At 36.0% G+C, this 16,185-nt stretch overlaps 1 protein-coding gene across 5 annotated transcripts; it reads right to left on the bottom strand.

Moving 5' to 3' along the window:
* Nucleotides 1–460: 460 nt before the first annotated feature.
* On the bottom strand, nucleotides 461–15,420 carry Mtx3 (metaxin 3). Of its 5 annotated transcripts, none has more exons than XM_042690862.1 (9): nucleotides 15,330–15,420; nucleotides 14,808–14,877; nucleotides 14,379–14,455; nucleotides 12,929–13,021; nucleotides 12,156–12,338; nucleotides 11,933–12,009; nucleotides 11,282–11,439; nucleotides 2,115–2,124; nucleotides 461–1,095 (listed from the first exon to the last, which is right to left on the bottom strand). In XM_042690862.1, the coding sequence occupies exons 1-9, from the start codon at nucleotides 15,408–15,410 to the stop codon at nucleotides 936–938; spliced, it is 909 nt and encodes a 302-aa protein (XP_042546796.1). In that variant the 5' UTR covers nucleotides 15,411–15,420; the 3' UTR covers nucleotides 461–935. The 5 variants fall into 5 exon arrangements, 3 of the variants coding, with proteins under 3 accessions (XP_042546796.1, XP_042546795.1, XP_042546797.1); XM_042690861.1 differs by lacking the exons at nucleotides 461–1,095; nucleotides 2,115–2,124 and adding exons at nucleotides 5,580–6,724; nucleotides 9,788–9,876; XR_006149107.1 differs by lacking the exons at nucleotides 461–1,095; nucleotides 2,115–2,124 and adding exons at nucleotides 9,789–9,876; nucleotides 10,631–10,734.
* Nucleotides 15,421–16,185: the final 765 nt, after the last annotated feature.

The raw sequence follows: 16,185 nt of genomic DNA, 5'->3' as shown, positions 1-16,185 counted from the left end.
AACCACCCAAACTCTCGATATACCTACTATTTTATATAACAGCTATAACAGAATTGTCTATATACATGTATTCTATCCCCAAAGGCAAACCAGCAAAATCAAAATCTTTCCTACCTAAAATTTTATTAGTTTTCTCTGTGTTTTCCATTCAATTAAATCAAACATCATTAGACTAAACAGGAAACTTTAAAGAAACTCATAGAAGTGAAAGGATCAGGAAACAGCTCTGAAGAGCTGTAGGAGAACCTAAGGTCACAAGTCAGTGGCCCAGAGTCTTCTAATCTCTTTAGTGCACAAAGACCACAAGTGAAGGTCTCAAAAGTATCCTAGAAAGAATGGGTAGAAGAAGAATCCTCTATCTAGCTCCGTCTCTGCACTCAGTTACTTTCAACCACAGAAAAAAAAAATCTCTTAGTGAAAACATTCACCTTAATAAATCACATTACATGGAGAACTAATAAACATTCAGGCAATTTGAGATTTTTATTGAGAAAATAGCCATTTTGACATTATATCCAGTTTTTCATTTGTCAGAATAAACTTTTTACAATATTGATCATTATTAACACTTTTAGGTATTTATACATAGTCTCTGAGTAAAATATAACCATACTAAGCAAGGCTAGAATACTGATATTATAGCCAACATAGCTTATTTTAAGACTGTTTACTTTATAATGAAACTAGAATTTGCATGCTAGAACAGATGTTTAAAATGTTTACAGTTCAAAGATAGGTTTGATGGGACAAAACCATTTGGAATATAAAATATTTCCTGTTTTCTGTCCATCTTCCAAAAAACTAGTTATGTTACAATCAAGTCATAATTTTCCTTGGACATAAATTTAAAAAATGAAGGATATTATTTCCTTTTTTTCAAAAAAGGAAGAAAATAAATTCATAAGCGGAATAAAATTCATCTTTATGCAGCTTACTTAAAACCTTGAGTATGTCCCTCTTTCTCCAAAAGATAGCTGCCAAGAAGGCAGGAGAAGCAGCAAATGGTCCGAAGAACAAATGGCTAGGACAGCCTTCTTCACAGTGCATGACTTGTTGAGGACTGATGCAAACCCTGGCAAGTCATTTTTCGATGATCTGGGATATGTAAACCAAATGATTAAAAGACACTTTTCTAAATTTGCAAAAGAAAAGCTGAAGAATCAGAAGACCTTTTCATGTGGCTAGATGTCATCCTTGTACCATAACTCAAAGCCTAAGGCAAGCTTCATACAAACACTTCCCCGAAACATGGAACTCCAAACATGAAAATGTATATATTGCAAAAAACAAAAAACATCCTTGTGCCTCATTAGTGGTCTGGTTTTACACTCTGAAGTGAAATAAAATCTATCTGAAATTTGGAGGCTTTGTGAAGTTTACATTTTTTCAGATGTAGAGTCTGCTAATTAAATGTTAACTATAAACTCCCATCCTAGAAGTATACACACATAATCCTTGTTTAGACTATGACTTTAATAACAGAAAACAACTTGAAACTATTACACTTATTTGCTTTGTCACTGAAGCAACATAAAATCATTTATAATAATCTCCATTGTCTTTTTTGATACTTTTTAAAGCACAAGCAGAAAAGGCTTGGAAAATTGTTCTGGAATTACAAGTTAGTTCCCATTGCCTCATGGATGCCTAATAACTGTTCCTGACACAAACCACCAGTTCAGACCCCTACCCAGCCTTGCCAGGTTTACTAGAGCTCTGGGAGAAAGGGCTGTATTAACCAGCCCCCCCCCCCCCCCCAAACTAAATAACAACGAATCTACATCTGGCCTTTCAAGTCCATGGTCCAAGGGAATCCTGATTTGTCTCCTATTATCACTGTCACGAGAGGGCAAGGCGAACACTCTAGGGCAACGTTTTCACAAGTATATTTCTCAGAACACAAATCCCACAACTAAACATCTATTTTAAAAATCCACGTGTAAACAAACTAGGCAAATGGTGTATGAAATAGAGGCACTTAATGAAAACCATAAATGCTCCTCCTATGAAATGCATGTGGCACACTCATACATGCAATCATTGTTTAGACTATTTCTTCAGTAATGAAATAAAAACTTGAAAATTTTCCAAAGCTTGAAGAATGGGAAATGCACATCCAAGGTTCTGAGAAGTCTATAGTAACTTAACTTTGCTTAGTCCAGCATTTTCTAAACTTATTGGACTACAGGAAACCTCCATTGACAAAATCTATTATACTTCTTTAAGGAACTACTTCACCAATATATGTAATGATGCTATGTTTTAAATCTTATAATTTTAAATTAATGAAGACACAATTAGAACTGTCTTTTGGGGGTTCCTTAAAAAAAAAAAAAACTATTTTGCTCTGAATAAGTTTCTATTATAACATTCCCCTCTCTACTCATTGCACAAGGATGTTCATTCTCTCTAGTAATTCATGGAATACTTCTCTGGAAAAACTAATTTCTGCATCTTTCTTTATTTCCCAGAGTATGCTTCTCTCTCAATCTTAAATTAATTAGTCTTATTAAGACAGATAGTCTGGCTGCTAGTAGTTATTATCTTCCCAACAATTTCTAATTTACTTTGCAAACCCTTAAAAGCCAAAGCAAGAAATAATAAAAAAAAATTATCTCATATATCTCTATGAAAATCAACATTTTGAAGCCCTAATAACACTCAACTAAACCTGAGTATAATGGACTGTTGATTTCCTGTACCAATGAATTTCTGAAAAAAATCTAAAAAATGACACTAACAAGTAAATATAAATCCACACAGCTGCACAATAGCAAAAAAATGGATTTAAAAATATTTCTTACCACTAAGAACATCTTTTATAATACCATCATCACAACCCAAACCATCTCTACTGTTCTGCTCAGGATTCCAATTATAAAAATAACTAAACCAAAACAAAGTCAATTACAAACTCCTTTTGAGCTTAAAACAGCACATAGGCATGTCACACCTTCTTCATGGGGGGTGGTGTCTTAGTGAACATCTCAAACTGTCTATCTGGAGATGATAAATACAACACAGAACTAGTGCATGAAGATTCAGAACTTTTTCAAAACTTTTATTATCAAAAATGCCCCAGTTACCATAGAAAAAGCATATAATTAGAAAGAAAAAAAACCAGATTTATTGATATCCCAAGGAAAAGATGTTTTTGGTTTTACATTGCCCTCCCGCTCTTCCCTGATCCTTTTCCTTTCTTTCTCCCTTCCTCCCTCTCTTCCCCTCTCTCTCTTCCCTTCCCTTCTTCCTTCCCTCCATTCCCAACTTCCCTGCCTTTCCTTTATTTAAAAATATTTAATTTATATTATGTATATTATATTTCTGGAACTAAATATGTTTGGACTATTACATTTTTAAATCATGGTTATGTAGATAATGATAAATTTACTGAATTTTGTTCTTTAAAAACCATTTTATTTAGAAATAGAGACTCACAAGACATTATAAAAATAGGAGATATTGCATGTCCCCCATTACTCAGCTTCCTGTCCATAAACAAGCATTTATATGTTCATTCTAAAAAGGTCAAGGTTGTTGATAGCTTATGAAAAACTGCTCCCAAAATCTACTAGGCCTGGTAAATGCAAGCTTTCAGAGGAGCACCAAAGAAACAAACCATCAAATTCAAGAATCCTTTTTTGAATCCCTAGTTTTCTAAGCAAACCCTTACTGTTACCAGTTTTTATCTCTTTTGGTGTTTGTTTTCCAATTTTCATTGATGTACAAAAGTTTTAACTTAGCTATGACTGAAATAATCCTTCCCATTCTTTCATATATGTATAGATATGAAAATATATGGATCAATATTATAAATGGAAACAAAAATACATGCTTTTATAAAATCTCTCATCCTTTAGTACCCCCCCCCAAAAAATTCAAGCACACCTAAGCTGAAATTTGATTTATTGTCAATCTTTTGATGAAGTCAAAAAACAGTTTTGAAAGAAAAACCATCTTTAATGTTCCTTATAGTCTCTTTAGTGTTAAGTAGTTACTATTATGCATGATTGATATGGGCTGTTGGTGAAGGATTTTCTTCTTATGGAAATTATCTAGCCATTTTTTAAATCCTATACTATCAAAAATAAACACAAGCATACTCCCTCCTTTTCATATTATCTTCTACCATTACCTGTAAAAGACAATGGCTCACAGTATTCTGTTTAAGGTTGTGGACCATTTTTCTCAGTAAATTCAAACTATCCAAAAAAAACATCCTGACACTGTGTCTATAGACCTTGTGTAGCATAAAAGAAAAAAAAAAATTTTTGTCCAAGAGCTTCCTCTATGTGTGGCTGGCTCCTAGTTTATGCTCAGCTATAGCTTTCTTATCATTTCATTTGTATATACAAAGAAAACTCAAGTATCCCAACATAAAAATTGTCAAATTACATTTTGCATCTCAGAAGTGATAGTCTGGAAGCACAATATATAATAGAATGTAAGGTTATAGGCAATGCAAAGCAGAGATGACCAAAAAGTAAACAAATCATTTTGATAGTATACAAAAAAAAACTTGTTATGTTAAAATGACCCTTTTAAGTCAAATTCAACATATGAAACCACATAGTACTTCTTAGTTGAATTCTGTGTATCATGAGAACATGATTCCCATATTCTTATAAATATATAAACATTTTCCTTCCTCACAGCCTTTTGTAGTTTTATTAAAAGAATAACCTATATAACCTAGCATTATCTTTTCTTTTTATCTATGGAGAGATTTGAGGTCAGATGTATTGTTCACTTTTATAATCTGTTACTGTTGATAAGAGTTTTTTCTTCTACAATTTTTTTTCAGAAATTAATTATAATTGTCCTGTTTTACATGTGTTTTACAATTGTAAACCACTTCAAATGCTTTTTGGAAGGTCTAATACAAATCATAATTGAAAATGACTAACCCTGACTAAAGCATAAACAGATGTCTGATTAATGTGCTTAACTATTCTTTCCCAATATTCATCAATTCTAGAAAATAATAAATCACAGTCATTATTTCCAACATAAAATATTCATACAGATTTCAGAATGCTGAAGTAACAAACTGCCTTTGAAGATGAACAATAGCCAATCCCACCCCTTCCTTACTCCCTCCCCCCCACCACATACAACCATTGTTAGAGAAGTAATGTGAAACTCATTGGTACTTCCACTAAATGCATCTAATCTTCACCACCATGATTACCTTGTTTCTCACATAGTTAAAACTATCAAGAGAAAAAAACAAATGTATCGTGTATAAACACCTACCTAAATACAGAACTGGGAGGATGAGGGTCAAACACAAGTGACCTCCACTCAGCTCAAATTATGAGTCTCTTGACAACAAGGCTTGTTTTCTTAACATATGGGTTTCTGCAGGACTCGGTAAGATTTGCTGAGCACCATAGTAATCTTTTAGGACACTAATAAAAAACAGAGTCCTATTTTTTTTTAATCCCAGAAGTGGGATTTAAAACAACAGAAGCACCTCAACCACTAAAATAAGCAAGTTTCTATTATAAGGAAAACTACCACACAGCAAATCCTTGAACAATTCAGCAGCCAATAAATAGAAAATAGTCATAAAAATATGCTATTTCAGATTTATTCCTCTGGATCCTCAACAGTAATTAAAATATATGGAACACAATTAGTCATCAGAAAGCAGTGACTACATATATGCATGTTATGAAAGAACACTGGTCTGAGTCAAGCCTAGAGAACACAGACCAGATGCACAGTAGGTGTTTCAATTACCCTGGCCATAGGCTTCTCCTGAGTAGTATCTAACAACTGGGTAAGGTTTACAGCTTAACACAATAAAGATGACCAAGACATTCAGTTTTGGAATCAATACATGAATGAGAAAAGTTCTATAAATACATACATCTAAAGCTGCCATATTTACCCTGTAAACTAAAAGACCCCTAAAAGACCACTTATTAACCTATAAGGAACACATCAGCAAAAATTATGCTATTCTGAAGTGCATTCATAAGATGAATATAATATGCAACCACTCTTAATGTTTATATATGCAGTTCTAAATCCCCAAAAGGTTAGACGTATGAGCATAAATAAAATCACATTCCTCGTTGCTTCTTAAAGTTAAATACAGGCCTTTCTACTGAAATGAAGTAATTTATATTTTTCCTAGATCCTAAAATAGGCATCAGATTTCTAAACAGAAGAAATAAAGTCTCTGCCAAAGAGCCATATATTATATATACAGACAAGTATAAGAAAACCAAGTTAATAAATTGAATAAATTATCTTGAATAAATTAAGAATACACATTCAGAACAGAATTGTAGCTTTTGGTCAGTAACATATGAGCAAAAGGCAAAAATCTGCCAAGTTTAAGGCAGCATTTTTTCATACAAAGTACAATGTGTTTTCTCTCCCCACCCACCACATTCATTTAGCATTCACCTTTATTTAAAAAGCAGTGCCAAGCTAGCATACAAGCTTTTTAGTTAAAAGAAAAAAACAAATGTCATAGAAAGTTTCTTTTGCATTAGTCTTCCTTATACCTATGAATGGTATTTTCTATTTGCCTTCACACGCGTGGTGTTAAAAGATTACCGTGACAATCATAAGACTTGGCCACAAAGCACAATAACTGTCAGGGTGACAGCCTGTGCAAAGAATTACTCTCTTCTTCTGCTGGAGTCAATTTAAGTGTTGGCAGTTTCCGAGGAGGAAGCTGAGGGCTTTGGCGAAGATTGTCATCCATCTGTAGAAAGTATAAAAGATACATCTGACTAAGGCTGTGGCACCACTTATGTGGACTGTGGCCTCCCCATCCAAACTACAGCAGAGAACCATATGTTTGCAGAACTGCTGGAGAAATCTTTTTCTTACAAATAGTCTCTCAAGAATTGTAAAGGTCATACCTCAAATACCAGCTGACTCAGTATCTGTAAAAAAAAAGCAATGTGGCTCATTCTTGATACCTACACAAAATTACCCTAACTCCACAAAATGAATACTAAATTACATCATAGCTCACCCAGTTTAAGAGGCGTTTATAAAAATAAAAGTTAAAAATAATAATTCTGTTACCCTAATGTCCACTGCTTATGAAGTATGTTCATGTACAGTATCTTGTTTGATTTTCCTAACAAGAAGAAAAAAAGGGCAGACATCATACTTCCCTATTATTCAGATGAACCAAATGAGGTTCAGAAAGGGCAAGTGATGTGCCCCGGGCCCCAAGGCTGATATTTGTTGCAATGTGGTTGTTCTTTCAACTATACCTCTTTAAATTAATGACTGTGATTAATATTACACTCAAAAAGGATGAGCTTTCCCAAGCTAAAAGTGTGCAGACTAAAGGAAACTAATAATGGCGAAAAAAGAATAAATTCTTTAGATTTGAGGTCCTCCAAACATTGGATCAGTTCTAAGACTGCCTTAAAGAAACAAATTAATATGGAACATGTTAAGAAAACATCCAAGAACTTCAGATTTAAAGCAAAACATATTAATATTTTTCAAATACTAGGATAGGGATTATTCAGCACTCAACCAGACCCTCAGTGAACTACTCTTTTTTTCTTTTAGATTTTTAAAAATTTCATTGTGAAGGTGAGGGGTTACAGTTACGTAAGTGAGGTAATGAGTACATTTCCTTTTGAACAGCGTCACCCCCCCATTCTCTCTCAGTTTTTCCTCTTCCAACTTCCCTCCCCACAAAGTTGTGTAGTTCTTTTTCTAGTGGGTTATTAAACTATTATTAATCACAATATCCCACAAAGTGCAAGTTTCAGGTCCTTGTGTTGAAGTCACTATCTGTTTAACTTCAAGTTTCAAGTCCTTGTGTTCAGTTCACTATCAGTTTAACTTCATAAAAGACTTTAAAGCAACTGCCATCAAAACACAACACCAGCAGAAAACAGCATCTTATTGTCTATTTGATAGGCAGGCTCTTTTACAGTTTTGTATTTGTACAGAGTATTCGATTCTCCTGCCGTAATCATCTCAAAATTCTTTTATAAAGCACAGAGGGAGCATTTTGGCAGAGGTTATGGGGGGCGGGGGTACCGGGATAATAAGAATTAAAGATAAACTTTTGTTTTCCAGTGGACAAAGTATTAACACTGAACTATTTTGGTCAATGGTGTTGAGTTATTTTTTTTCTTACAAGAATGTCTTCAAACATCATTCATTTTAGATTTTCTCCCAAAGTGAATAGCTATGGCTAACAAGATTGGTAGCTCTACCATCTTGTTTTGACCAGCAAACCACAGACTTCCTACAGAAGAACAGGTATGAGCAAAAAGGAGTGCCTAATTTAATGTATCAGAGAACTCTGATACACTGATGATGTCCCACAAAGATGTGTACAAAGTGGTGACAGGATCTCCTGGCTTTACTGCTGAATATGTGGACATTTCAGTTTTCTTTCCATATTCGTCATGAATTCTCCACATATAGAAAATAGAATCTATAGTGGAGTGATCTTTCCTTAATCCACATGTAAAACTTCATAGACTCCTCAGATTTACTGGACTGGGCAAAGAACTGAGCCATATCAGGCTTTAACCCAGCTTACAAAACTAATAATAATGAACTCTTCCAATTTTACCACCCAATTTTACTCATTTCTCAAATTATCATAATTCATGAAATAATACCAAAAAAACCCCACAGGTCATTCAGAGAATAACAGTGACATATATACTAGCAAATCTAGTCTGTAGTAACAGTTCTGTAATTTCATCCATCAGCTAGATGGCTGACTACTGAAGAAAATAAATGAAAGCTTATAACAGGCACATTTCTAGGGATTAAGTTTCCTTTCTACTTTTTTGTCATCTGAGAGACCTTGGAAAGGTGACAAAGCTACTCTCAAAGCTTCAGAGGCCTTATGCATAAAATGGGTAGTGTTAGTATCGGCATTCAGAGATGTTATGAGGCGAATGAGATAACCCCATATATCTAGAAAAGAATAAAACACTGTTCATTTGTATAAGAAACAAGTGAGGAGAAAAAGGGCAACACTCTTGTGCTTTTCTGAATAGAATTTCCCTTGAAATGTCTACTGTTGGCTCTCTCCCTTATATTGTTCCTGAAAATCTCTCTCAAAAACAAACACCCCCTAAAATGGAAAAGCATCCATACTGGGGAAAAATGTAGACTACATTCAGAACAGAAAAGGACACACAGGAGAAAAACAAAAAAAAGTACATGTGGAAGAAAGAAAAGGACATTATGGTGCTGTTAATAAGACAGCACAGGTGCTTATAGTCCCAGGAAACAGAAAATATTTGTGGTTTGTGTTGTCATTGTTTTGTATAAAGCCAATCTTTAGGGATTCCAAGCTTAATAGATACATACTGTGTGGTAAAAATAAACCTACACCATTGTCTATTTTTCCCACAGCAAATAGGCCACTGTTGGCTTCAAACACTAAATTAGGGCTGGGAAGGTGGCTTAGTGGTAGAGTGCTTGCCTTGCATACACGAGACCCTGGGTTCAATTCTTCAGCGTCACATAAGCAGAAAAAGCTGGAAATGGGACTGTGGCTCAAGCAGTAGAGCACTAGCCTTGAGCTGAAGAGCCGAGGGAGAGCACCCAGGCCCTCAGTTCAGGCCTCACGACAGAGAAAAACAAAGCAAAACAAAAAGACACTAAATTATATGCAGTTTAGTAAAAGTACATTTAAGATGCTATCTGAAATATAAACTTCTAAAAAAAAGAAAGAAGGTAAATTAATGCATAACTCAAATTACAACATTGGCTACAGAAGGAAAATACTAGTCTATTATAAAATAATGATTGAAGTAAACATGACCTTTTCAATCAAGTTGGATTCCTTATTTACAAGTTGTGTGAGTTTCTGCAGATTTGCATCTACCATTTCTTGTCCAGCAGGAGAGATGCCTAAGAAGCCAGGACAGAAATCAGAAAAAGATAGGAAATTTTGAAAGCCTTGAAAGCTGTTTAGATTGAAAGACTTTTGAGTCTACTAACCCTCCCAATTACCTCACCCTCCAAAACATAAAAATAGACAAAGGGAAAAACCATTCTGGGCTCAAAAGCAATGTTAGGAGGCAATGTCCAAAACCAAACTCGAAACTAAAGGATTAAAATGCATTCATGAAGACTATGAGCCAAGTGACATGCAGCTAGCCATAGTAATTAGTAAAAACACAGCAGTCTTTCATTCCTCTTTTCCTTCTGAAATTTAAATTGTATCTTTCCCTCATTCATTTTAAATAGGTCTTTGGCCATAACTATTTGAATAGTGTGGTAATACAGTGACTGCTAAACAGTTATCCACTAGGTGTTAAAACATTTACAGGGATTTTTAAAAGAACAAGTTTCTGGGCATTATCCCTAAAAGATTCCGATTTTGTAAGCCTGATCCCGGACTCAAGATTTTGCTTTGCTGTATTATCAGGTTTTCTGGCCACTGCTCATTGTCTCCCAATTTACTAATACTCCCTAGATACCAAACACATAACCCAGCTTAAAAAATAAACTGTCCACTTAAGCCAGTTAGTTTTAACTGTTGTTTCTTAAGTGGACAATTTCACCCAACTCTCCCAAAACTAATTTAGTATTACAATCAGTTAAGTACAAGGCCCCACACTCAAAAGAATCATAGCCTAAGTGACAGGTGTCCTCTACTTACTATATACCTCCAGTCTGATGCAATCAGTTTTCAAGTAGTGGAATCATAGGAGTGTACCTCACCAAAATCAATCTGCTACTGATTTCTGTTCACGCAGGAAAATGCTAGAAGCAGCAGGTATAAATCATTTAAAGTAATTGGCTATTTGCATTAGGTTAAATACTATTTTAGCAAGGACTCAATAACTGTGGTTGTTAATCTTTCAGAAGAAAATGTGATACTTCAAAGGGGGAATGTTTAAAAAGGAGACTAACAAAATAAAATCCAGAGGAACAAATAAAAGGCAAGTTAGTCTGGTCTCTATTTAACTAAGAACTATCATGTGGATTAATACTGAAGTTGGAAAAAATGCAACTTCTTCTATGCTATAACCCAGTACTTAAAGACAATACACAAACCAGGCATGGTGGTAATCCCAATACTCTGGAGGCAGAGACAGTAGGATCATAAATTCAAGGCCATCCTGGATTACATAGTGGGTCTGAGTCAGCCTGAGTTATAAAACAAGACTGTGTCTCAAAAAAAACACCCAAAGACTGAGGACACAGTTCAATGGAAGAGTGCCTCCCTAGCATACTCAAGGCCTGAGGTTTGGGAGAATATGAAGATATTCAAGGCAAATACACATTAGTTGATGAGAAGCCAGCTTACCTCTGAGACTGAGCCTAAAGTAACTGTTTAGAATGTCATCACAAAATCGGCACAGGTTGGAGAGCTGCTTCAGATGTTCTTGTAAGTGAACTTTAGGAAACCGTATTTTATAAAGAGGTGCAAGAAAACCAAACACATAAGCATCCAAAGTAGAAGGCCTAAAAATAAAGTAACATTTTTAAAGTACATTAAAAATATTAACTTGGGATTCTGATTTAATGAAGTTTTCTACAAATAGACTTGTCAAATCTGAAGCATATAACAATGCTTTAAAAAGTTACTAGCCATTTCAGTTCACAATACTTATACAACCAGGGTTTACCCTTTAGGTAGATTGAAAAATACTCTATTATTGAGAAGAAAATTAAGTTGTAAAATACAGGTTCATCTTTTTCCTTACAAGTGTAATTTAAACTTGGGCAAGGTAGGAACAGCCTTTGATATTTTAAATTCATATATACCACACCTCAAGCCAATGTTAATTATCACTGATATGAAAAGTTTCTTAAAACTAAAAAAAATAAACATATCAAATCCTTCTTTAAGTGACAAACTCCTTTTTGAAGGGGTAAGGGAACATGCTTTGAATTACTTTTTACTGAATATACATGTGCAAAAATATCAAAATGATTTTCAAGGGCATGAACTTACGTATCTCCAAAGAAAAACTGAGATGTTCCCAATCTGTTTGACAGAAGATTTAGGCACTCCTTGGCATCTCTGTATATCTAACAAGGATGAAATTTTATCTCAAAAGTAGGAAGGATGCTATGAAGCTGCTTTTAAGGCAGTATCCCTAGGTTAAGATCATCTGAGCTCTTCCTCCTATCCCTTCCCTGTAGAGCTCTGGTTTGGAGAATAATCAAAAACATACCTGTGCTTCCACTTCTTGGACATGGTAGAGGGGAGGCTCTCCTCTTGTCAAGAGAATCCTATTCAGTGCTCCCCTAGACATTCTTCCAGGTAGGATTAAACTCAAGGGAAAAGGAATTCGTGAGGCAAACCATGGCTTTGTCACAGTGAAGTAATTATCGGTTTCAACCCAGAATGTGTGAAGCTGCCAAAGGAAAAAAAGAACATTCTCAGGATCTTCTTCAGTCAATTACTATTATTAATCGTTCAATGTGATAGTTTTTCATAAGTGAAATAAAATGATCTCATATAAAATTTTCAAATGTATGAGTGTTATTGTTATATTCTAAGAACTAGAACAAAACATAGCACATAGTTGGTACTCAATAAATATTGGCTGAATGAGTGAATTACCATTTAACCAATTCTATTCATGGGATTAAAAAAAGTTTCAAATCCCACAAAGAATGTTTATTTTCAAAATGACATTGGGTTTGTAGATACAGCTCAGTGGTAGAGTACTTGCCTAGCTTGTGTAAGGCCCTCGTATTAATACCTAGCAATGAAAAAATAAATAGTTTAAAATTAAATTAAAAAAAATTAAACATTATCTTTCATTTTAGTATATCACATACCAACTGAAGTTCTAACCATCCAGTTTCACATTAGTATGAAAAAGCAAGATTAACAACTAAGTGAAATTTCCTCTTTTAATCTCTTCTCAATATTTTCCTTCTACAGGGATTATACTTTCAATGAAGTCACTAAAATGCTGTAAAATTCAGGCATACATACCACAGCAGGGAGAAGCTTTTCTTCAAGTAGAGCTATGTAAGCCAGTGTATCGGCCCCTTGCTTTGCTGAGAGTTCATAATCTGCATTATAGTTCTATGGAAAAACAAAACAAAACAGAACAAAACTTTAGACCTTCCCAAAAGCAATGAACGACAAGAAAGAGTATCCCAAGAACAATGAAGCTATATAAGTTAGGATTCCTATTTCTCCTCACAAATGGCAAACATGATGGAAAAAGGAAAAAAGAAATACAAACCAATGAACAGTCTTATTTAATGAACATAAGGTTCTCAGTACTGTCAGGCATACAATAGATATATGGTAGTTATAATTTTTTAATTAACGTCTATTATTTAAAAAGTTGTTAAAGACCTACTTTATAACATGGCATGTAGTTACAAAGTTAACAAATAGAAGTAATTACTGGAAGAGAAAACACTTCTAGTTGGTTACATTTTTCTCCATGAAAAAAAAAAAGAAAACCTAATTTAGAAAAAACATAATTTTAATACATAGTAGTTTTATCTTATTTTGTTTTTGTGCCAGTCCTAGGCTTGAACTCAAGAGGCTGAGTGTTGTCCCTGAGCTTTTTTGCTCAAGGCTAGTGCTCTACCTCTTGGGCCCCACTTCTGGTTTTTAACTGGAGCTAAGTCTCATAAACTTTCCTGTCCAGGGTTGCTTCAAACCACAACCCTCAGATTTCAGCCCCCTGAGTAACTAGGATTACAGGTATGTGACACTTGCACCTGGCCTGCACAGAAGTTTTGCTTAAAAGTATTCTAAATACATTAGGCAAATATTTACATGTTCAAACACTTCAGATACACTGTTTCATAAAACATTTAATTTATTCAGTCATATAAGTGCTTTTTAAAAATAAATAGCTGCTATTTTGTGAACTCAGATGTACCCAGTACAGAATGGATAGCAACTGTGTAACTGAACTGACTTTGCTATGAATAAATATAATAATGAATAGTTAAATTGAATCTTATTTTATATTAATTTCAATAAAAATGGAAACAAAGTGTATAAAAATAAACTGACCATACTTCGCCATGACTTTTTTAATATCTATAATTTTATTACAAAATTTTAAAAAATGCAACATCCTAAAAACCCCAAAATTTATGATACTCATTCCTATGAGGTTTGCTGTGCTACAAGAAATTAAAGAAACCATTAAATATTTAGGAACATTTAACATCAAAAGCTTTAAAATCTGACTGTAAGTAGTAGCCCCTCAAAAAGCTACCATCTGCATAATTCACCATGACTTTTAAATCAAAGTAAAACTCATGCTTTGCAGCAGTGATTATCAAGTCTACTTGGTATAAACTTCTGGTATCTCCAACTGTCTAATGGATTTTTAAAATACTAGAATCAAACAAATTAATGTAAAAAAAATATCATTCGGGAATCAAAATCTACTTCAAAAGGAACCACCCACCTGTTTCCTTAAAAAGTTTAGTATTTTTGCAGGCTGAGAAACAATGCTGTCTTCAGTTGTCAAAATTGGTACGTCACCTATAATCAAAAACAGATAACATACAAGGAAATATTATGATTTCCTCTAAAAATTCGAATACCTTAAGAAACAACACCAATTGCAGTTGGAAGGGAAAAATGAGTAAGGCTGTCTTAGGCTTTATTTTTTCAATGACACAAAGAGCAGCTCTAAAGAACATTTTCACTTCTCTTGGTTTCCACTGAGTTGGCTTGCTGTATTCCTCAAATGCTAAGCAACACACAGCCAAAGGCATGGAAAGAAGAAACTAAAATCCCAAAGTACCCTAGAGCTATATGCCTCAAAACTTTAAACAGAAGGAAGGGACTTTAAAGGGGCAGAAAAGGGGGTATCTAAAAATGCACACTGTACCTCTTGAACCTCTCCAGGTGTTATCTATAACATTGACTTTCAAGGGCGCACCAGAAAACTTGGCATAAGCCTGCAACAGAGTTTGCAAGAAAACATTTCAGACCGAGGACGTCATGCAAATGTGCAGAGCAGCACATTTTGGTTCACATTCCCCTCTCCCCCTGAGAACAGCGGCCTGCTCCCTGCCCGCACCTAGAGGCGCGCACGCGCGCTGCAGCTACCGGACGGAGTTGGGACTCCAAGTTCCCAGAAAGGTCCTGGAGGTGCGGGGAGGGCTCTCACGGCGCTGCTCAGACGCCGCCGCGAGGCCGCGGCGTCTCGGGGCCCAGCGGGGAAGCCAAGAGGAGGCCGCGGGGTCGCGGGTCGGGGGGGTACAGGGCGCCCCAGTGAGCCCAGGGGGCGCGGCGAGCAGCGTCCCGGGCCGCCAGGGCCCCGCCGCGCGGCGGGCAGCCAGAGCCAGGTCCACCCGGCTGCTAACCCCCGGGCCCCTCCTCCCGCGCCCAGCCCGCGAGGCGTCCTCACCAGCACCACTAGGGACTCGCTGTGTACCGACGGGAGTCCCCAGCCGCCTCCCCAGCAACTGAGCTCCAAGGGGGCCGCCATCTTGCCGGGAACGACCTCTGCTACCCGGAAGGACTTTGGCACGTGGGAATGCGGGGCGGGGCCAGAAGCAGAAGACATTTTGACGTCCTGGAGAGAGGCGCTGAGAATCACGGGAGGATTTCAAAGTGCATTTAGCTGCAGCTGGGTCTGGGCGCCACATATCTCTATTGACTGTGTGATAAGCCTTCCGAAGGCTTTGCTGGCTTGTATTAGTCTCTGTGTAAAATAAGGAGAAGGTCATTTACGAGACTGTTGTGTTGAAAGTGATGACATGGCGCTGGGAGGTTGCTCAATGGCAATGCACTTGCCTAATAAGTGCAACATCCTGGCTTCAATCTCCAGTACCAAAAAGAAATGACAGAAACAGAAACAACAGCAACAATAATAATGAGTGGAGAGCATGAACTCGGCATGCATCAGGCCCTTGGTTTGTTCAATCCTGCATCCCATGTGTGGTCCTCTACCGGCCTTTCCAGTCTCAATCCCAGTTGCATCCCTATATTACATTGTTCCAATCTCCTTAAAAGCAACCACATTCCTGACATATAAAGGTAAGTTTTTCCTTCCTTCCGTGCTACACCAACCTGAAATAGCTTTCTTCTCCGTTCAACCCTTCCCTGAAAATTAGCTTCACTATCCTTTTCTTAGGATGGCTTCTTGCCAGTCCTTGTACGTTTTTGAAATTTGCTTGTATTAGCATTTACAGACCCTTTTTACTTTCCACTATAGAGAAGCTTTTTGAGAACAGAATGAATTGGTTTCATAAGTGTGTGAC

The sequence above is a fragment of the Dipodomys spectabilis genome, unplaced genomic scaffold, assembly GCF_019054845.1.
Source record: "Dipodomys spectabilis isolate Male_0828 unplaced genomic scaffold, ASM1905484v1 ptg000140l, whole genome shotgun sequence".
In the NCBI taxonomy this organism is placed as follows: domain Eukaryota; kingdom Metazoa; phylum Chordata; class Mammalia; order Rodentia; family Heteromyidae; genus Dipodomys; species Dipodomys spectabilis.
This window is presented reverse-complemented; position numbering and strand designations above follow the sequence as displayed.